The following is a 23,149-nucleotide window of genomic DNA, read 5'->3' as shown; positions in this document are numbered from 1 at the left end:
TGAGAAAAATCACAATAAAGAAAGGATATGGAAATGTAGAGATAGAGATATATACACAAATATATTTTTTGTCCTTGTATTCCCAGTATTTATCACAGGCCTTGTACCTACTTGGTGCTTAATAAGTAAAGCTTATACTATACATATACATATATATATATATTGTGCTTAATAAATGAAGCAAAAGCACAATAATATCAGGCCATGGGAAAGCATTATTATTTGTTGGGGGATGGGGATCAGAAGAAGCCCAGGTAAAAGATGTTATTTGAAATCTACTTGGAAGGAGACCAGATATTCCAAAAAGATGAGGAGAGCCTTTTGACATGGGGGACAACCAGTGCCAGGTAAGAGAGATAATTTCATATGTGAAGGGACATAATGTATGTGGAAAGATAGGCTGGTACTAGATTTTGAAGAGTTTTTAATTGCAAAGAAGAATGTATTTGAACCTAAAAGGGCAACAAAAAGATGCTGAGCATCTTTTCTGAATAGGGGATTAAAATGGTCAGAGCTATGCTTTGTCAGTTGAATGGAGATGGACTCAAGAGGGAGAGGTACCAGAGGCAAACAGGCCATGTGAGATGCTATTGCAATAGTAAAGTAAAAAGTGAGGAGAGTCTGAACAATGGTGGTGTTTGGGCAAATAGGAAGAAAGGAAAAAATGTGAGACATTGTATAATTATAAACAATAAGGCTTGGCAACTGATTGAATGTGGAAGAGCAAGGATAACTCTGCAGACATAAACCTGGGTGACTATAAGGTTGGTGACACTCCTGAAAGAACAGAGAAGTTTGGAAAAGAAGTAGGTTTGAGGAAAAAAATGAATTCCATGTGAGTTTGAGATCCCTAAACATTTGGAAATGTCTAATAATTCCTTAGTAGTGCCAGAAACTCAAGAAAGATAGAACAAGGTTATACTACCTTGTAGAGAGTATTTGATTGATTTAGCCATACTTAGAGAATTTTATGAAAACCATACTAATTATCAGAAGATTGAGATAAAAAGAAATTAATACAAAGCATAGGTGTGAAAGTTAATGGCTTTCACAGTAATTCTGCCTGTAGCATACTTATATATGTAGAGAATTATAATTTTTTAAAATTGTGTATTTAAAATGTTCCTATTGCCCAGGCCTCTGGGCATATTCATTGAAATATTAAAGTATAGGCATTAAATGAAATTATACAGAAGTTCTACTAGCCATAAAAGAAAACCAACTGTCCAGCGTTGTTCCATCTGTTAGCAAATACCAAACTGAAAAGCAGCGGAGGCATCCAAAAATATGCACTTTTTTATAGTTGTTCTTTATGCTAAGGTTGCATTTTCAAATTTTACAACTTGTATTTAAAGATCTTTATGGCTTAAGTTGTTTGGGAAATTGGGTTTGACCTGTACCTACATGTAAACCCCTTCCTTTCCTCCAGAAGCTTGTTTGATGTATCTCTTGTGGTATGTAATTCCTGGAGCATGACTCAGTAATGCCTGGCCTCTTGGAATTTCAAAGGGGCTCCCCAAAAGGCATGATGGGAGAGCTCCTGGATTGTCTTTTCTTCATTCTGAAGACTAGAATCCAAAGGTTACCTTTGAGGTCTTATACACCTATTCCTTTACTGCCTCTGAAATTCTGATACAGAGAAAAGTCCTTCTCCAAGACTTTGAAATTGTATAATTCATATATGCTCACATAGATGTTGTAAATCATCATGACATACTAATACGTCCCTGCTTTTCTGTGTCACATTGTGGACTTTTTTTTGCTTTCTCCCAAAAATATTTGAAATGTTTTATTGATTTTTTTCCTGTTTCTTTCTTCTTTTGATTGGGCATTACTATCACTTTTTTTCCTACTCTTCCCCTAGATCTCTCTCCTCCAAAATTAAAGACTATATAGTTAAGAAATTAAAGTCAGGTAAAACAGATATAAATATATTGGTGATGTCTATAAATGTACATCTCATTCTATACCTTTCTGCCAAGAGATGCTTCTTTGGTTAGCCCCCTGAAGTGAATTACATGTAAGGATTTAAGAAGGAAGAGGCAAAATGAAGAGAGACCAATTAGGAAGCCAACCCAGAAGAAAGGTGATGAAGACCAGGTTATGAACCTGTGAAAAAAAAAAAAAAAGGGATGGATGCAAAAAAATATTTCATTGTGTAATTGGCAACTACATACGAAGAGTACACACTTCTTTAAGCTTCAAGTTTTTTGGTGGTTTTTTTTTTTTTTTTTTTATCTGCAAGTTTACTTTGGCACAAAGGTGTTACTTAGTCTCTTGCGTTCCTTGAGTGTGCCAGAACCAGATTAAAAAGTATTTGGGAACATTTAGCAAAATAAAAAGATTGCATATACAACAAATGCAAATAAAAATAGTTTAATGGATTCAGATTCTATTTCAGTTTGGCACCATAGTTTTGGGAAATAAGTGATTCCACTAGTGCGGATATTACTTCTACCAAAGCAAATATCAGTCCCTCCATAACCTTTTATCATGTCCAATTCTTGTCCATGTGTTCCTATAAATCATTCAAACACACTGAAGGGTATCAGCATACCAAATGGATCATCTGTCTGTTGTCTTCCATTCTCTATATGCAATCTGCCTTGCCCTAGGCACAGGTATTGCCATTGAAACTAAAGATTTAGTGATTTTCTGGTTAGAGAGACTTCCACAATTCCTTGGGTCTAGAGGCCTTCATGCTCAACTTAAGCTTTGCACTTTGCTTGATCATGATTCTAGACAGAGTCCTAGACAGAAATCTTTCTTATCCCTTTTTAAGTCCAACACAACATATCAGCCCTCTCCTACATCCCAGAAGGCCAGTTAAACTCAAAACCACCTGAATACCCTGGACAGTATGTCCCAGGCCAAATTTGAAATCTCTAACACCTAGAGAATTCTGGGAAATCTGCCTGACTGGTTGGAAATAACTTTCTAAGTCTTGAGTTTTCATGGCAGCACATATGGCAAAGCCAGATCACATGCATAATTGGCCCAATTTCTTCTTTGATAATACTTATCTATAATAACACTACTGAAACAACTTTTTGCAAACAAGCTATTATTGGTAACATGCTGCAGCCTGTTTATACATATCTTTCCATTTCTCTTTGGACTATTTCCAATTTAAATTCTTCAGTATGGCAAAATCCCATATAGTATTACCTGCAGAATATTGGCATTAAAATGAAAGGTGGTAAGGAAGTTAGACAAATTCTGTTCACCCTCAGAGGACAAATCTAGGAAGCAATGGAATAAAGTTGCAAAGCAGCAGATTTAGATTTGATGTAAGAAAAAATGTCCTAATAATCAGAACTACAGAAACATGGAATAAACTGCCACAGAAGGAAAACCATTTCCCTTCACTGAAGATCTTCAAATAAAGACTGGGTCACCATTCCTTTTCAGTTAGAAGCCAGATTAGAGGGCTTCTGAAGTTCCATTTAATTCCAGGATTTTAGTGGGATTTTATATAAAGCACATCACAGTTTCCCATGTGTGATTTGGCCTGACCTTCTTTTCTTATTCTGGGCCCAATTTAGTGTCCATCATTTTCCAAAATAAACATACTTCAATACTTCAATGGAGGCAGTCCTCCCAGTGATTCAGACTGCAATCTATCCATGAATTCTCATGGATACTCTTGTCCATTCTCTCATCTCTTTAAATTTTTGAAGGGGGATTCTCCTACAGTGCAGGATTCAGTTGACAATAAGGATTTACTAAGCATCTATTATGTTCCAGGCATTGTGTAAAGTGGTGAAATTACAAACAAAGGCAAAAATCAATCCCTATCCATGTCATGTGTAAGCTTAAAAATCAAATGAGATATGTATGTAATATTTTATTAATCACACAGAGTCAACATTTTTACATTTCCTTTTTATCTTGAAATAATTGAAATCTTCCATATCAGGGACATAAATTTTTCTCATTTATAATCCACATGCAGATGGCAGTCAAAGAAGCTTTTTTAGAGTAAGAAAAACAAAACATTTCAGCAGGGATCTTTTGTTTTCAGATCTCAAAATAAACAAACACCAACACAGACAAAAAACAAAGCCCTTCAAGTATAAGGAAACTTCTCACAATTACAAGCCAAACTGAGAGGTCCAAGAACTTAAAGTTTAAAGCAGGGATTCTTAAACTTTTTCCATTCTCTGCATCTTTTAGCCTAAGAAATAGGCTAAAATGTTTACATGAGCCCAGGTATAGAGTATAAAACAGGCATACAAATCAAGCATTTACTGGTAGTAAATCATAACTTTATGACTTCTACATCAGTTATGAGACTATGGGGTCATAACCCACAATTTAAGAAGGTGAGGTCTGGAGCAGGAGTTCTTAATTTTATGTGTCATGGATTTCTTTAATCATCTGATCCCCTTCTCAGAATCACAAAATTAAACTTAACAAATTACAAAGGGGACAAATTATAATGAAATATAGTGATCAAGAAATGTATGTATATATTTTTTTTTCTGAAGTATTTGGGGTTAAATGACTTGCCCAGGGTCACACAGCTAGTAAGTATTAAGTGTCTGAAGCCAGATTTAAACTCAGATCCTCCTGACTTCAGGGCTGGTACTCTATCCACTGCACCAACTAGTGGCCCAAAATAATTTTTAAACAAAAGAAAAAGTATATGGCTCCCAGGTCAAGACACCTTGAACAAGTAGTTTATTTGGGTTTAGCCTTAGATGAAAAGTATCCTAATAATGTTGAGGTACAAGAATTGCGGGTAAGAGATCCCCTCTGGTCGATGTCACAGATTCTTTGTGAAAGAATTCGCAAACTCAAAGTTTGTAGCAAAAAGGGATTTATTTTGCACTAAGAAGACAGCTTTCTTAGTTGGCAAAGAATCCTGTTAGGATAATTTTTGCAAATATGGGTTTACACTGAGAAAAAAATATCTTCATCAGTGGGCAAAATCCTGTTAGGACTTCTGAAAAGGTTTACACTGAGAAAGACCCAGTGGGCCAAGTCCAAAAAGGTATTTAGCAAAGATTCGGGGTTCAGAGTCGTCTTTTACCCCAAGCCGGGACCAATATCCGGATGAATCTGAAAGACTGATTTTCAATTCAATTAAATTCAAAATTAAAAGGGATTACTTCTCTTGAGAGTTTCCTTTATGGACAGGAGGGTGTGCCCCTCCCAGAGGTTCAGGAGGATTTGAGACCCCAAATCACTCTTCCCCAAAAGATTCCTTTTTGACCCTCCCCCCAAGATAAAAGGGGACACCATTTACATCAACAGCATCTTTTAGGAATAACATCTGGAGCCTCCCCACACTCTAAGTCTGAGACATCCAAGAGGCATGGTATTGCAGCTTTCAATGCTACTGAATATGAACCCATATTAAAATGTAATTGGAATACAAAATATAAACAAAAATACAGTGAAACATAGATAATGTTAATATATGGTTTTCTAAGTTAATATGCTTATTACAGGGATACCTAAATAGGGTTTATTGGCTCCTGTTTCTATTTGATTTTGATACCCCTACTCTAGGTAATCAGTTTTAAGATATATACTTAAGGAAAAAGTGAGCACATATCATGGTGTTGGAGACATTCCCCATGTCACCAGGGAATTAGTGATAGAGTAAGAATGGATTTCACAGTGGGAGGTAACATGATACAATGGATTTGGAGTTGGAAGACCTGGTTTTGAATTCTACCATTTTATTACTACCTGAGTACTTGGGTAAATTTCTATCCTTCAATTTTTATAAAATGTGAAGATAAATTTTAACATCCCTTATGATCCTGTGGAGAAAGTATGGGAGTTGAAAAATAGACTAATATAACCTCAGTTCCTTTATCTGTAAAAGCAGGATAATAATTACCAGAGAACTTACTTCACAAGGAGTTGCAAAGCTCAAGACAACATATGTAAAGATTTTTAGAAATTTTCATGTTCTATATAGATGTAAGTTATTATTTTATTATTTCTAGTTCATGCTGTTGCTCTGACCCAGGATAAAGGCAGAATTGGGGAAGAGAAGGGAATGTGCATTTATTAAGCACCTTCTATGTGTCAGGCAATATCCTCAGGGCTTTACAAATATTATTTCATTTGATACTCACAACAACTGTGGAAGTTAGGTGCAGTTATTATATTATCCCCATTTTATAGATGAGGAAATGAAGGTAGACAGACTTTAAGTGACTTTCCCACCATCATACAATTAGAAGGTATCTGAGGCTGGATTTGAACTCAGGTTTTCCTGACTTTAGGCCATGGTTGTACTATCAACTGCCTCAAGAACTGTTCTCTCAACTCCATGCACTGTACTATTTCTTATAATAGACAATAATAACAAATAAATTACCTCTACTTCCCACTTTTGGAGGAATGTGAACTTTGAATATCATTATAGTAGGGAATTTCTATTGAGGAAACTATCTCTTCCAATGAAGATTGGCAACCATTGTGTAAGTCACTATTAGCAATACAGACAATATAAGTCAGAGATGAGACTTGAAACCCAGGTCCTCCCAACTCTTTTGTTTCCTGAGGCAATTGGGGTTAAGTGACTTGCCCAGGGTCACACGGCTAGAAAGTGCTAAGTGTCTGAGATCACATTTTAACTAGGTCCTCCTGACTTCAGGGCTGGTGCTCTACCCATTGCACCACGTAGCTGCCCCTCTGGGGCTGGTTCTTTATCCATGAGGCTGTACTTGTTCTCTCCAGGAAAAGGCATTTCTATGAAAATAGCACTAATCAGCACAGACCACATGCTGACATTGCATTGAATAAAGACTTTCTTTACCCATGAAGAAAGAACTAGGATTAAGCACCATCACTGGCTGAAAGACTGTCAGAGAAGATGAATCACTTTATGGAAATCAGTAATGTTTATTAAGAATAACTCATAAAGTAAATGCATAGATAGTCACACGCAGTGCTTAGAATAATTATATGGCATATTTAGGAATAAATGATTTGACACATATAAATCAAAGTATCATGAAGCTACAACAGAATCATGTGTAAATCTACTATACATAATCACACTCAAAATAAAAGGATTAGGAGTCTCATCAATGATTGTTTTTGTTTTAGGCAGTCACCAGTGATTGCCTCATCAGACTCCTTTCTGCCTCTGGTGCTAGGACAAACAGCCCTGTTCCTTGGATTGTTCAATGCTCCTAGAAACACAACACCTATCCAGACCCATGTTTCTGAGAACATCAAATGTGCATTCTGGGCTAACCCCATGTGGTTGCTACCACAACTTATTAAGTCAAGTAGTGAATTCTGGTGCTAAATGGGGAGGGGACTTCTCTGGTGCTAAAGGGAACTGAGGGTTTTCACTGGTTTAAAGCCATCAGATTAGACATTTCTATGATTACATCCCAGAAAGTGCTTGCCACATGAGCCATGACAACAGTGTTATTGTGGGAAACTTCACTTAGCCTGCATTTGGCTTTTCAACTTGGCAAGCTTCATGAGGCATTCATCTCGCCACTGCCTCCTGGCAGCCAGGTGTGCTGGATCAGCAGGAATTCGGGCACACATTTCCTGTGATAAAAGAAAAAGGAGATTTGGTGAAAAAAGCTCAGAGGAAGACACTTTTCTTTCACATTAACCATGATTTTTTTATTTCTCAACCAGCACAAGAGATGGGAATGTTACGCATGGGGCTTCCCAGTTACTGAGAGGATGCTATCCCTACAAATTCAACCTGAGACCCATCAGTCATGAATTACCAAGTGAAATATATTCATTGCAGATGCTGTTTTTGAGTTCTTGAATGATCTCATGGGTACTGGTAGCTCTGATAAAGCCTCTGTGCTCATTATCCTTGTAAAAGCCTAATCAAGAGCCATAAGGATCTTCTAGGGCCAGAGAGGAAAGCAAAGATAACACTAAAATTCTGTATAAAAGTGGTATAGGCAAGGGAAAGCAGGATTTGAGTGGGCTTCAATTGTCTAAAGCTCTAAGTTGTAGATGAGGGACTGATCTGAATTGGTGAAGGGAATTTCCACACCAGAATACATACCTGATGAACTTTCTCTAAACTTGCTCCAGAAAAATCTGGAATTGGCCCAAAAGTTTTTAGGACATGCTTCATGCCTTCACTATATCGGTCACAATAGTTCAACATGCCTGAAATGATGAGACAGGATTAAAGTATATTAGTAATATAAATATCACTTAGCAGTGAAGATCCCCAATCAAGAATACTTTTTTAATTAATAGGCTTGACTTGGAAGGGAGAGCAGATCTAGCCTCTCCTCCTTAGTTTAACAATGACTGAGCTTACCAAATCAAGCTCTTTTTTTTTTCTTTTTTGAATTCAGTTCACAAAATCCAAGGAGAAAAAAATTATGTGACTCTTCAAGTCTAACACCTTATCATGACCAGTAAGTAACCCATGAAGGAAATTACCAGCTACACAAACCCTAAAGAAGACCATGGAACTGTTTCCTCAAATAATGTGAGGTGCAAGGAAGATAAACAAAGTTGAAATTGCATTCAATATATTTTCTAAGAGTTTTATTAGTCCAAGTTCAATCAAGAAAAGGAATTGTCCCAATCAAGAACAGAAGAGAGCTCTTTTGATAGAACCCTCTACTACTTTCTGAAGTTCTTTTTTCTTCTCTAATAAGATCTTTTGGCATGGCAACCATTGTGTCTTCACTGGCCCTGATCCCAGGCAATTATCTCAGGTATGCAGATGTTTTCCACCTTTTCTTGTCAGAGCTGTCCCCCTAAATCCAACTGCATACCCAATGTGGTAGTGTTGAAAAAGAAAATAATTACTAGAGAATGAAGAAAGAAAGGAATGTAAAGCAACTGATACAAAAGCTTCTGATAGTAGCCAAGTTTACAATTATTAAGAAATGTTATTCTATATAGCCTTCTCTGACCTAAGGAAGGTTGGGAAAAAACAAAGATGGAGATTCCTCAGAAATGATTTCTAAATTATGGATGATACTTCTATGATGAGAAGGGTGCCATATGAATAGAGTGCTGACCTTGGAGTCATGAAGCCTTGGATTTAAGGCTTACCTTTGACACGTACTTTCTGTGTCTAAGGCCATAAGGTATAGACAGTAAGTTTCCACACTAGAAATTCCTCACAATGATGAATTCCAAATTTGAATTCTGCCCCACACCTTGCCAATACTCCATTTAAGAGTTCAGAATAGATTTTTATTTTCCACTTGATTGCACTACTTTGGCACTCTGATTCTCTAAGTGACCTTAACAGCACCGGGATTTGGAAATTATATCATTTTTCAGGAAATTCATCATCTTGTAAGATCTAACAAGCTTTGGGGCTCATACTTCCTCATCTTCCCCTGGCACTTCTTGGCTTCCTTTTAAAATGTATTATCTTCCTCCATTAGATTGGAAACACCTTAAGAGAATGGACTGCCCTTTTTTTTTTTCTTTTTTCTTTTTGTACTTAGAGACATGAATTATAGGACAAAAATCACAAACATTAGAGCTGGCCTTTTCTAGTCCATTTGCCTCATTTTACACTGTGTTTTTAACCAAGCTCATTTGGTAACACATTCAATTATGCCCTTCCCAAAGGGCATTCCAAATTCATCATTCTTTTTACTCTGTATGTCATTAAAGCTAAGATTATCAACTCAGAATCCTGACCTGCCAGAAAAGTCACCCCACTTCCTCCTGTTGTGAGGGCAATATTATTGTCCTGACATGCTCTGTCTGTCTTCATGAGTTCCTCCCTCACATTCCACTGTCTATGCCTCTCTGGGAGGCAGCTACAAATGTTATTCTATTTACTTTCTAAGAGGAAGGAGGAAGGTGAAGTTGAGCCAGGTGAGAGAGTTTGCTTGGAAATCCAACCCAGTCAGAAGTAGATCCTCGGTTTCACTTTTTTTTTTTTCCTTTTAAAGAAAGAAACTGAAGTCCCCAAGTCCCGGCAGAATGCTCTGTGCAAGGAATGATTCTTCCTCTTACTGCTGCTTGCTACACCTTTGGCCCATTTCCAAGATGTCTTAAGTAAAAACTCAATAGTGTGTGCTTTTAACTCAGGAGATGGACAGAGAAGGAAAAGGGTAAAATGAGATGCCACAAAACCTTAATCACCTACTCCTCAAAAATACCAGGGTAAATCATTAAAATTAAACTGAATCAGTTCTTAGGCTATGAGGTTCAACTTTTTTTCCTTAAAGAAAATAGAAACCAAAAAAAGAACCTTCTTCAATGTTCAGTTCATAATTGCCTGACATCACAGGATTTGATCCTAAACTCAGTAATTTCATTTCACTTTGCCTCCAGAATATTATTCTTTTATTCCCTTATGATAAAACATTATCCATTTCCCCACTTAGAAATATTTTTATTAAAAAAGCCAAATATTATAGAATTATAGAATTTGGAACTGGAAAGCATCATAAGAAAACTTTATTCCTCAATATTTTATAGATGAAGAAACAAGGTTCAGAATAAGTGAATTGCTAAACATTCTACAATTAGCAAATTGCAGAGCCTGGATTTGAATCTTGGATCTTGATTCCAAATTCTTCAGTTCTCCCAAGTTCTTCAAGAAGTCAAATGTTTTAAAACTTTCTTTTTATTCTGTTTGTGTTAAGTGATCTTACTTAACTTGGAAACTATAACCAAGTTTTCCTTCCTTTGGCTGTTCACTCAGTTTTCAATCATGTCCATTGGAGTTTTCTTGGCAAAGACATTGGAGTGGATTGCCATTTTCTTCTCCAGTTCATTTTATGGATGAGGAAACTAAGGCAAAATTAATTGACTTCCCCAGGGTCACACAGTTACTAAGTGTCAAGGTCAAATTTGAACTTTTCCTTTGTGGCTCAGGATATATATATATATATATATATATATATATATATATATATATATATATATATATATATATATATACTGATTAGATCTCTAAATTTCTGAATATGTTACCTATAGGTTTTAGTTTATTCCAGAAAAAGAAGCCTTCCTCATTTAATGACTTTTTAAGAGTATTAAGTAAGTGGATAGTATTTGCCAAATAAGCACTACAGGAAACCCAAGCTGGTTATGGTTGATTCCTGTATCTTTAACAAGAATAAAAGAGCCAAGAAGTGTCAAAAGACATTATTTGTAAAGAGAGTCCCAGGTTCACAGGAACTAGCTACATGGTCACACAATTAGAAGGCAAACACTACAACCTGAGTCAGCATCCAGAAAAGATAATGCAGAACAGCTCCTCTTTCCTCAAGGAGAGGTTATAGTTCTGCTAATGCCAATTCCTGTACCAGCTTTCACCTGTGAGTGCCCTCACCTGCCCCAAATCAACACTCCATCCTAAGTCCTGAATCTGGAGTTACAGAAGACCTGGTTCAAATTCTGCTCTGTTATTAGTAACCTAAAGTCAGTCTTGTCTTTTCTCTAGATGGGCCTCAGCTTTCTCATTTTAGTAAAAAAGAGATACATTGTATTAGATGATCTCAAAGGTCCTTCTGGTTCTAAAGCTTATGATCCCTATTATACATGAAGATATCCTCAGGGGAAAGGACACAGGGATGGTGCATCTAAATTCTCCAGAGGTTTGTTTTAACAAATACATTGAATGGAATAAAAGTGGGACAACTAATTTGACTGCTTTTTAAGTTTGTTTTTTAGAGACCCATTTAGTTCTTTGTGTAAAACTAAAAATAGTGAAACTTTTTACTTGCTATATATTACAATTTATATTTTCTTTCAATTTCTACCTTTAAATTCTCTCATATAAATATTTCTCACATTGGAGTCAAGAAATACTTGGTAAATAACTTTGTCTTTTGTGAAATGAGCAGACACTGTTTCTTGATAAGTTACTAAGGAGTCCATCTACTTTCTTTAGTGATACATCACTCGACTCTGCAGCCTCCATGGATATTAATAAGTGTTGAACATCTTTAAGGATTCCCCTAAGATACAATGCTGAGCCTGAAATCAGAAAAACTCATCTTTATGAGTTCAAATCCAGCCTCAGACACTTACTAGCTGTGTAATCCTGGGCAAGTCATGTAACCCTGTTTGCCTCATCTGTAAAATGAGTTGGAGAAGGAAATGGTAAACCACTCCAGTATCTTTGCCAAGAAAACCCCAAATGTGGTCCCAGAGAGTTTGACCCAATTGAAAACAAGAACAGCAAGAAGCACTGCTGCTAATTAAGCTAATACTATATTAAAAATTGTACCTTTAAAAGACTTTCTTGGTTGCCTAGATTGAAGAAAAGTACAAAGTATTACTGGATCACAGAATTAGACTTAGAAGGGTCCTTATCTAATCCAATCAGCCAAGAGTCACTTGCTCAAGCTCACCAGGAATTTACTGGCAAAATTACAATTCTAACCCAGGACCTTCCTGGTTTTATACCGCACTGCCTCCACCAAAGTCTATTCCATCTTTCTTTATTTTGTTTTATTTATTTATTTGCTATTTACATCATTATTTATCATTTGCTATTTGTTATTTATTCTTGCTCTTTATTGCTATTTATTTTTCTTAAACTTATTTTATCTAATGTTCTTTAGGGTCTGCTCCCTTTATTCTTTATTAATTGACCTATCCTTCCATTCTTCTCTGAATTCTCTTAACAGTCATCACTTGTTAACAGTACAGTGATATTCCACTATATTCATGTTCAACAATTTGCTTTAGGGACAAAGTGTCTGAGGCCCACACTTACACACTGATTATCTCTCCTAAATGAGTTGACATACTCAGAGAAACCTAGAACAATTTATGTAAAATGCAGAGTGAAATGAACAGAACTAGGAGAAAATCTATATGACTACAGGATTGAAAAGGAAAACAGTTCTGAAACACTTCAGAACTGTGAACAATGCATTGACCAATCACAACTCCAAAAGACTGATGATGATGTGGAATTTTTTCCCTTCTACTTCTTGATATGCAAAATTAGATATACTTTTTAAAAACATGGCCAATATGTGTGTGTTTTATAGATTTTATAGATTAATTTACTACAAGAGAGGACTACAAGAGAGGGAAAAGGAAGAGAGGAGTCATGATGACAAAAGAAAAGAACATCAATTAAACACTAAGAAGAAAAGTAAAGAGATAAACAAAGTCCAAAATAGCATTGTTAAATATAATATATGTTATATTTATCTATGTGTGTGTATTGTATAGGTGTGTAGAAATAAATATATAATGTATAATAGAATATATAATACAGGCACAGCTTCATATACCAGTCTCTTTTTTTGGTCTTTGTATATTGAAATGTTCATGCTTATCAATGTTTATTATGTGGATAAAGTATACATTTATGTATATATATACAAATAGTAAGCTAAACATTCATCATGACCAAGAAAGACAAGCTCTTAAGTCACAATAAAAAGTTCAGTGTCCAGGGCACTGGAGGGATTCTGACTTGGTCAGAATACATTTGAAACATAGCTCTATTGTTTGTCAATATTCTTCTTAAAAAGAGGCTATCTAGAGGAGGGCAATGAGGTACCTCTATCCTAAGAAATGGAGGATCAGTTAAAGGAACTGTGAATATTTAGCCTAAGGAAGAGCAGACTCAATATCTGGAATAGTGCCTAATAAATAGTAGATGCTTAACACTTATTGATTAACATTAATAGCTTTCAGCTGCCTTCAAGACTCTAAAGGGCTTTCATGTAAATAATGATAAATATTATAAGAGATATAGGAAAACTGGGACACTAATATACTGTTGGTGAAGCTGTGAACTGATGCACCCACTCTGGAGAACAATTTGGAATTCTGCCCAAAGGACTATAAAACTGCGTATTCTTTGATCTAGCAGTGTCTCTACTGGGTCTGTATTCCAAAGAGATCATAAAAATGGGAAAATGGCCCACACATGGAAAAAATGTTTGTTGCAGCCCTTTTTGTAGTGGCAAGGAACTAGAAATTGAATTAATACCCATCAGTTGGAGAACGACTAAATAAGTTATGGTATATAAATGTAATGGAATATTATTATTCTCTAAGAAATGATGAGCAAACTGATTTCAGAAAAGCTTGGAACTCATGCTATGTGAAATGAGAACATTGTACAAAGCAACAATAAGATTATGTGATGATCAATTGTGATGGAGTTGGATTTTTTTCAGTAATGAGGTGATTTAAGGCAATTCTAATAGACTTACATGGAAAGAGTCATACCTATGCAGAGAGAGAACTATGTGGATCGAATGTGGATCAAAGCATAAAATTTTCACCTTTTTTGTTGTTGTTTACTTGTTTTTTTTCTCTCATGTTCTTTTTTCCTTTTTGATCAGGTTTTTCTTGTGCAGTATGACAAATATGGAAATATGTTTATAAAAATTGTACATGTTTAACCTATGTTGGATTGCTTGCTGTCTAGGGGAATGGAGAGGACGGGAGGAAGGGGAAAAAAATTGGAATACAAGATTTTTCAAAGGTAAATGATGAAAACTATCTCTTATTTGGAAAAATAAAAAAACTATTAAATAAATCCCAGCTAAAAAAAATCAAAATGCGAAAGAGGGATTCAATCTGCATCTGATGATAGCATCCTTCTCAGAAGGATGACAGTGGATAGAAGATGCAATGAGACACAGTTAAGTGGATTTCTGCTAAATATAAAAATATTCTAACAATTTCAATTCTCCCAAAGTGGAATGGACTCCCCTGGGAGGGAAGAGATTCTTCTCACTAGGGGTCTTCAATGAAGGCTCAGTGACTACTTATGAAGAATGTTGTAAAAGGGACATTTATTGAAAGAGGACTTAGATTAGATGGTCTCTAAGATCTCTTTTAGACATTAAGTGTCACAGTGGATAGAGTGCCAAATATTTTTTAAATTAGTGATACCACTGCTGTACCTCTGTCCCAGAATTCAGTGAAAGAAGAAAAAGTCCTCTTTTTGTGGTGGCAAAGAACTAAAAACTAAAGGGGTACCTATCAAGTAGTTGAATAAATTATGACATAAAAGTTAATATTAAGTCTGATAACAAATAGATTTGTGTTGAGGTAATGTTTTTATGAAGATCCTGACTGTTTGACCTTGGAATCTGAATCTTAGTTTCCTCTTCTGCCTAGAATGAATGAGTCACTAGTTCAGCCAGAAAACAAACTGATAACTCCTACTTCAGGAAAGACCATAGATTCAATCAACTGGCCTTTTAATATTAGATGAACAATATTATCATATAAATGAATCAAAGTGATCCATTGGGTAATTCTTAATTATAAAAATCAAATCTATGTGTAAGGAGAGAAATACCTCTGTAAAATGAAGATAATTATACTTGCACTATCTATTTAACAGGGGTTTTGTGAGGAAAATTCTGTGCATGCTTTGAAGCACTATGTTAAAAAAAATGCATGTAATTATTATATCTTCATAACAGCTTAAGAGTTAGGGAAAAAGTATACTGAAGTGTCATTTGCAAAAACAATACTTTTTGATATTTTCTCATGTCTACATACCATGCACAAATAGAAATAAACAATTAATGGATCTAACAAAATCATTTAGAGGTACAAGAAGAAAACCTGTGGCATAACTATACTTTTCTTTCTTCCTTTCAAAATTCATCTAATACTGCCTGTGTCTAAGGAACAAAACTATGTGTAAAAATCTTCTCACACTTGTATTTTGGAAAAAAAGATACAAAAAGAAATACATACATGCTAGAGGGTACTGAGGGGGAGGGTCATGTTTCAGTTGAATTCAGAGGCAGAAAAAAATCTTAGGCGAGTTATTTTATTAAGTCTGGATAAACCTTTTGGTACATTGACTTTATGAAAATATTATCATAAAACAACAATAAAAGGAAAAAAACTATTCTAACTTCCCATTTGATAGATCCTGATTTCTCTAAGAAGGGTAACGGGGATTACAGGGCTTTCAATGTATTCTGAATAATTTCTTATATGTCTATCCCTGGCCTTTTGGAATGCACTGAAGTTGAAATCCAAATCACTGTAATATTCAGCCCACTAGATATTCTTATCAGATGTCTCTTGTTTAAAAAATTATTATAGGCCTCCATCCTGTCTATAGCACACTATTTATGGACTTCTCAAGTTTCTGGTTTCACTGGCCTCTATTACTATTTGTTTAAAAGGTGAAACTATTCTCAATGCCCTTTTCCCCTGTGATTTCTATGGGTACCTGGGATATCCTTTGATTGTTTTCAGTACCTAGCATAATGACTTACACTTAACTTAAATCAGTGGATTTGGGAGGAAGGGAAGAAAGGAAAGTATAATGAAGCCACAGAATTTTTACTTAAATCTAAGTTATTAAGGGATGTTCACTACTTGTTAAGACTGTATGTATATTTTATGTAGAAAAATGAAAGTACCAAAAATTATCATTTTAAACAAATGACATACCAGGACATTATTCCCTTAACCCTAATTCCCTAGACTGTTATGATGATAATAGTAGCTCAATTTATTTATACAGTGCTTTAAAGCTAACATAGAACTTTTCTCAACACAACCCTGTGAAATGAGTAGTACAAATATGATTATCCTCATTTTATAGAAGTGGAAAGGAAGGTTCAGAAACCAAGATCATATAGCCAGAATCTTCATGCGAACATCTCATATTCAGAAGAGTGATCTCAATACTAATCCTTCTATCATCAGACTAGTACGTTCACAGTTCTGAGAAAGAATACCCTGTATCCTTATCTAAACAAATGCCTAACTTTAGAACATGTTTCCTCTATACAAAAGTAAAATTGTAACTTAGTTACTCACTCAGCTTCTAAACCATGAATGGTTGGTCCAACCATTTCTTGCCTAAAGATGTCAGACAATCTCAGAGTTGAGCCTCTGAGTGAGTTAAAAGGAAGAGGTTTCTGACAATTCTAAGCTAAATGTAAATGCCCTAGCTGACAGCTATCTATGAAAGAACAAGACTAGGGCATCTAGTACATTGATCCATCCAGCCAAGAAGAGCCCTGTGGCTGAACAACCTGCTTATCTCATCCAATAGCTATATTATCCAGCCTAATGAGGAGCCCATACAACTTCCAAGTGACCTGCCTGGCCCAGCTGAATAACTGATTGTGTATCCAAATGGCCATGACCTAAAAAGAAAAAAACCCCATGTATCCAGTAGAGACATATGAGCAAAATGGCTTTATTCTACCACACCCACAGCAAACATTATAAGGATCTTCTGAAGACCCCAACAACACTGAAGCCCTAAATTTCCAGAGTGATGAGTTGTTTTGGGTCACTTTTACACCTTATAAATGTGCCTCATTTTAAGTTTGTTTCCTCTTTTCTATTCTAGACCTCTGAAGTTCTTTTGGGAGAGAGTACCATTGGTGTTGAGGGAAATGTTTTGTAACTACTGTTTTTACTATGCCATTTGAGCAAATGCCTATATTAAAGAACTGAATTTACTGGCTAATTGTTAGAAAGATGCAAAGCAGTGGACTAAGCAGAACAGTTACTCATAAAGTTGCCTTTTCAATCCTGAAAGGAGAAGAAGCTACTGGTCTTAGAGGGCAAACAGCTGATGTCAGTGAGAGTTAGGTGAGGGAGCCCCAAGGTATGTGCCACACCAAGAATAAGGTTTCAAAGCATATTTACTTATTTTTTAAAGCTGGAAACAATAAAACAATTAAGCTAGTCACAGAACCTAAAAGATTAGTTTATATAATGTTACCTTTTTTTGAGTTTGTTTTTTCTTTTTTTTCTTTTCTTTTTTTTTTTCTTTCTTTTTTTTTTTTTTTTTTTTGGTGATGTTATTTTTATAAAGCCAGACCTAGTAAAATTACTTGGATGAGGTTTGTTTCTGCCCAACAAAAATTCAACTGAAATAAAAAAAATATCACATAACAAGAAATTCTCAATTTAATTCTAATTTTCAAATCAAAAAATACCTTCTGCATTGAGATGCATTGTTTCCAAGGGTCCAATGAAAGCATATCGCATTCCAAGACCATCTGACATCACGATATCAAGATCAGAGGGAGATACTAGTCCTTCCTAAATGAAAAAAAAATGGTGTAAAATCAGTCAGTACTCTGAATAGCAAAGCAATTTCATTATGAACACCACTGTGATTAGCATGTCTTATGGAGCAAAATGTCAAGAAATAACCCTCTAATTCAGTTAATCTAGATGAAGTTTTTGTTATACTTTTTCTGGTCTGTGGAGTATAAGAATGAATATGCAAATTTCACAACAGATAATGAAATAAACAGATACGTGAAACAGTTCAAGGAAATTAGAGCTGGACATATATTCCAGAAATCATATATAGACAAAGTAGATTCCTTGTGAGGCCTGGTCATAAAATATGGTTTTGTATCCAGTATGACTCTGGGCAAAGCACTTCTGATTTCTGAGGCTTGGTTTCCTCATCTGGAAAATGAAGGGTTTGAATTAAATGATCTCTTAGGTTCCTTCAAACTCTAAATACTGCAATTTACCAGTTGAAGCTTTTAAGAAGACAAAAGGAAGAAATGAGGAGAAAAACTGGATGGGAAACTGAAAAGAGTTCTCCTTGCAGTCTCCATTTTCTCAGGAATGGAAAGAGAGAAATGAAACCACCAGGAAAAAAAAAAAAAGAAAGAAAAAGAAACAATAAATCCCAAACAAAACAAAAAATGTCACTTTAAGGTCTTCCTAGTTCAACTTTTAATAAAAGTGAACATATGATAAAGAGCTGCTTAGGATCCTTCCCAGGTCTTCACTTGCAAAGTTAGGACTCAAAATTTTGCAAACAGGATGTAAACTCTTACTACTGAAGAACCCATTCAACTTGTGTATTTAAATTATTTGGGGGTAAAAAAAAAAATCCTTCGAGGTTCAGGAAGCATTTATTAAGCATCTGCTGTGTGCTATGGTATACGCATGAGGTATAAAGACAAAATGAAACTGTCTCTGCCCTCAAGGAGCTTACATGATGATAAGAGAAAACAACATGAATTTATTTGATATTTAAAACCAATATACAGAATAAACAGTCATTTCCAAGGAAGAAGGCTCGGAATTGGAAAGAACAGAAGTCTCATGTAGGACAGTTATCTCCAAATATTTATACAGTTAAAATTTTTTTAGTATATCCCCTAATTATGTATATTTACTTATTTAGGAATTCTACATATATATAGATATGTATATATAGATATAGTATATCTACATATTGGTTTACTAATAATTACATTACATTTTAACAATTATGAAATATATTATGTTATAAAGTATACACAAAAATAGAAATTCAGAGACAAAGATGAAATATTTAAAGCATCTTTATTAATACTTCAAAAAACCTTTTTGCTTTCTTAAAATATTATTACTGAATGGACCCTATTATTTTTGAGAATTAATTATTTATTGTTATTTTGCAGATTTGCTTTAACACTTTGTATTATAACAATATATCTTGATGGTTGCGTTCCTTATTTCTCGAAAAGGACTAAAATGATATCATTTATAGTGTGTATAATTGTGGCTGATCAGACCAATAAGAGCTCAGAATTTTCTATCAAAGATCAGGCACAAATAGTCCACGTGAATATTTGGGGTGAATTCTCTAAATTTGCACATCTTGAGTTTCTTTTGAGCTACTTCAATTCTGCTTTGTTCATAGAGCACAGCACCTTCTCTGATGAGGGTATGGCCCTCTGGGTGCTCCACTATCAGTTGATAATAGAAAAATAAGAGAGCATACTGGGCTTATATCCCAAAGAAATACTAAAGAGGGGAAAGGGATCTGTGTGTGCCAAAATGTTTGTGGCAGCTCTTTTCGTAGTGGCTAGAAACTGGAAGTTGAATGGATGTCCATCAATTGGAGAATGGTTGGGTAAATTGTGGTATATGAAGGTTATGGAATATTATTGCTCTGTAAGAAATGACCAGCAGGAGGAATACAGAGAGGCTTGGAGAGACTTAAATCAACTGTTGCTGAGTGAAATGAGCAGAACCAGAAGATCACTATACACTTCAACAACAATACTATATAAAGATATATTCTGATGGAAGTGGATATCTTCAACATAAAGAAGATCCAACCCACTTCCAGCTGATCAATGATGGACAGAAACAACTACACCCAGAGAAGGAACACTGGGAATTGAATGTAAAATATTAGCACTCCTGTATATCTACCCAGGTTACTTATACCTTCGGAATCCAATACTTAACGTGCAACAAGAAAATTGGATTTAGACACATATATTGTATCTAGGTTATACTGTAACACATGTAAAATGTATGAGATTGCCTGTCATATAGCGGAGGGAGTAGAGGGAGGGAGGGGAAAATCTGGAAAAATGAATACAAGGGATAATGTTATAAAAAATTTACTCATGCATATATACTATCAAAAAATGTATAATTATAAAATTAATAAAATTTTAAAAAAAGAAAAATAAGAGAGCAAGTGATAACACTATTCTCAACCTCTCTGCATCATAGAATCATTGTTCTCTCTTCAGAATACTTCACACACCTCATGTGACAATATTATTGTCTGACATATGGGAAAAGTGTTAATGTCAATCATATATTCAAAAGTAATAAAACTTGATTTCTCCGATTTAAAAATATCTTCAGCATTTATAACAGATTTTAAAATGCAGAGAGGAAAGAAAACCAATAATGCTTGTCTCTTTTTACATCCTGTTAATCAGTAGCACCTGATCTGCTCCTGCAAGCAAACCCAAGAAGTTAGCTAGAACCTGGATCTTACTACTGGTAAAGGTGGGGTAGGGAGAGGGCAGCAACCATAAGATATGGAGAGCAACCTTCCACTCACTTAAGGAAATCATGCTATTATTACTACAAGCTAAAAAGCATGACTGATTGATAAGGATGAACCTTTTTAATTGACTACAACAACTGTTGTCTGAAAGATAGCAGATTATTTCAGTTAACATTGCTAAAACACTGATTTGTCATATGCTTTTAATAGCTCTTCTTAGTATTATAGTACCTTGCTCTGAAACTCTTCCTTTAAACTCATCCATACCTAGAAGTAATAAAATCAATAGATTTCTTCAAGCATCTTTTTTCTTTAGGAAATCATCCTGTCCAGCCAGGCGTGAAAAATCCTCATATATTTTTTTGGATATAAGTAATGGTTTCTCAGATTCCAAACTTGTTTCTTTAGTAACCCAGCTTTGCAGAAATATCTTTATGTCTTTCTTGGATTTGGGTTCCTGAAATGTCTGAGCTGTTAAGAGGGTTATTTTTCTCTTTTATAAGAACATTTCCATGTAGTAGTAGAGCCAATTCTTTATGCAAACATCTTGTTGTAATGGCAATATTAGAAATCACAAAAAAAAAATAATTCCAACTGCCATTCATCTGCATTCCCAGCTCCTGAAAATGTTCCATTTTCTTCATATTGAAATGTTCTACACTGATATGAAATATGTATATAAGAATTGTATATGTTTAACATATATAGGGGAGGGGGTAGGAGGAAGGGAGGGGAAAATTTTGGAACACAAGATTTTGCAAGGGTAGATTTTGAAAATTATCTATGCATATGTTTTGAAAATAAAAAGCTTTAATAATAAAAAAATTAATATGCTACCTCCAGGGGGGCTTTAAGTTGATGTAATTCAATAACTACATTTAGCTAGAATATTATTAGACATTTTTACCTAATTTACATAATTCTTTTATTAGGATTGTTGAACAAAATTTTTAAACAGCCATTCATAATGAAAATTCTCTGGTTGATGAAACTAATTTAAATAAGGTAATTATGGTACACATTAAAAAAAAAAAAAGAAATCCTATCATGAGAGACATCTTTTTATAATAAGTCACCAGACAACTATTACTCACTGATAGTTTTTTTAAGATATGCTATCAAGTCTCACTTTTCAGCCTTCTTCTTAATGCCTGCAAAGATCATTTCTGTTCCAGGGATATACTTCTTAGGGTTTTCCAGGTATTCCATCTATGTATTCTCTCCCAGTGATACCTTTGTTTGTTCTGGCATCTGTGTAAAAGAATGTTGGAGACTGACCTGTCTTCCAATTAAACAGTCTATTCAGATTAGGTTCAGTCTTGTACTTGCTCATTTTTCAATTGTATGGCATTGGAAATGCTTCTCAACAAAAATCGTCTTGCCCTTCTCAACATCACTGACTGAATTTGGCTTAGTGTGCACCCATACGTGTTACCTGGCTCACTCTCCACTATCCATCCGGTACTTCCTCTTTCTTCAAGCATTTCTTGAAGGGCCCAAAGTAATGACTCATAAGTTCATAAGAAGGTCTAAGGTCCATTTGGAAAATGAAGCTTCAGCATCTCACTTTTTCCATCAGAAAACAAAATTATTTTGATGAAGGCACCTGCAGACCTTAGCAAGACAATGATATCTGTTCTTCTCCATGTTTTTCCCACCTACATTTTTTATCTCTCTCAATACGTTGATATCAACTCCAGTGAGAAATACTCTTCTTTTTCAAAGATTTGTTTAATATTGTCTTGTGTTTGACACTTAATACAGTCTTAATATTCCTCTTCACATATACTCTTTGGTAAAGCAAAAGTGACCTTCTCACTGTCCCTGTTATATGGCAATAAGTTCTAATTTCTATGCCTTTTTACTAGCTGTCCCCAGTGCCCAAAATGTATTTTCTCTTCATTCTTATTAGAATTCATAGCTTCCTCCAAGACTCAGATTCAAGACCATTTTTCTCTAAAAGTCTTAACTGACTTCCTACTCCCCCAGTACCACAGTCTTTCCCTTAAAATGATCTTATATTCATTTTGTATCTATTCATATATACTTATATGTATATGTTTTCTCCTTCAAGAGAATGTTAACTTCTTGAGGACAGGAATTACTTCAGTTTTATCTGTTTCCCCACTGTCTGGCACATAGAAGGTGATTATTAATTAAATGCTTGCTGATTGACTGTCACCTTCCACCAATCCACTGGACCAGTTGTTCTGACCTGACACTCCTAGTAACAGCCCCATATAATCCATGTTAGCCTCTATGGTGTCCTCAACCCCAGACTCCTCAGTTCTTCTGCCTTCCCCCAGTCTCAACCCAGGCTTTTATTGGTCCTGGCCCCTAACTCCAGTCTACTGCAGCCTTTCCCATTGTCCTACTGGCACATGGGACTATTATTACATCTGTCCCTAATCTCTAAAGGGAGGTGTGGGAGGGAGATAAAAACTAGTAAGTCCTTTGGTT

General features: G+C 35.2%; 1 protein-coding gene and 1 pseudogene across 1 annotated transcript in view; both read right to left on the bottom strand.

Annotated features, from left to right (window-relative positions):
- Positions 1-6,847: 6,847 nt before the first annotated feature.
- The window catches only part of CRYL1 (crystallin lambda 1), a 165,063-nt gene continuing 148,761 nt past the window's right edge, over positions 6,848-23,149 (bottom strand). Inside the window, exons 6-8 of the mRNA XM_074303697.1 lie at positions 17,859-17,964; positions 8,015-8,121; positions 6,848-7,533 (exon numbers count right to left, since the gene is read on the bottom strand). Of these exons, the coding sequence (XP_074159798.1) occupies positions 7,420-7,533; positions 8,015-8,121; positions 17,859-17,964 (327 nt within the window). The 3' untranslated portion in view covers positions 6,848-7,419. The remainder of the gene's footprint in view (positions 7,534-8,014; positions 8,122-17,858; positions 17,965-23,149) is intronic.
- LOC141559693 (cytochrome c pseudogene) lies at positions 21,776-22,938 on the bottom strand (annotated as a pseudogene).

Source organism: Sminthopsis crassicaudata, chromosome 3 (genome assembly GCF_048593235.1).
Source record: "Sminthopsis crassicaudata isolate SCR6 chromosome 3, ASM4859323v1, whole genome shotgun sequence".
NCBI lineage: Eukaryota > Metazoa > Chordata > Mammalia > Dasyuromorphia > Dasyuridae > Sminthopsis > Sminthopsis crassicaudata.
The sequence above is the reverse complement of the archived record's forward strand: the minus strand, read 5'-3'. Positions and strand labels throughout refer to the sequence as shown.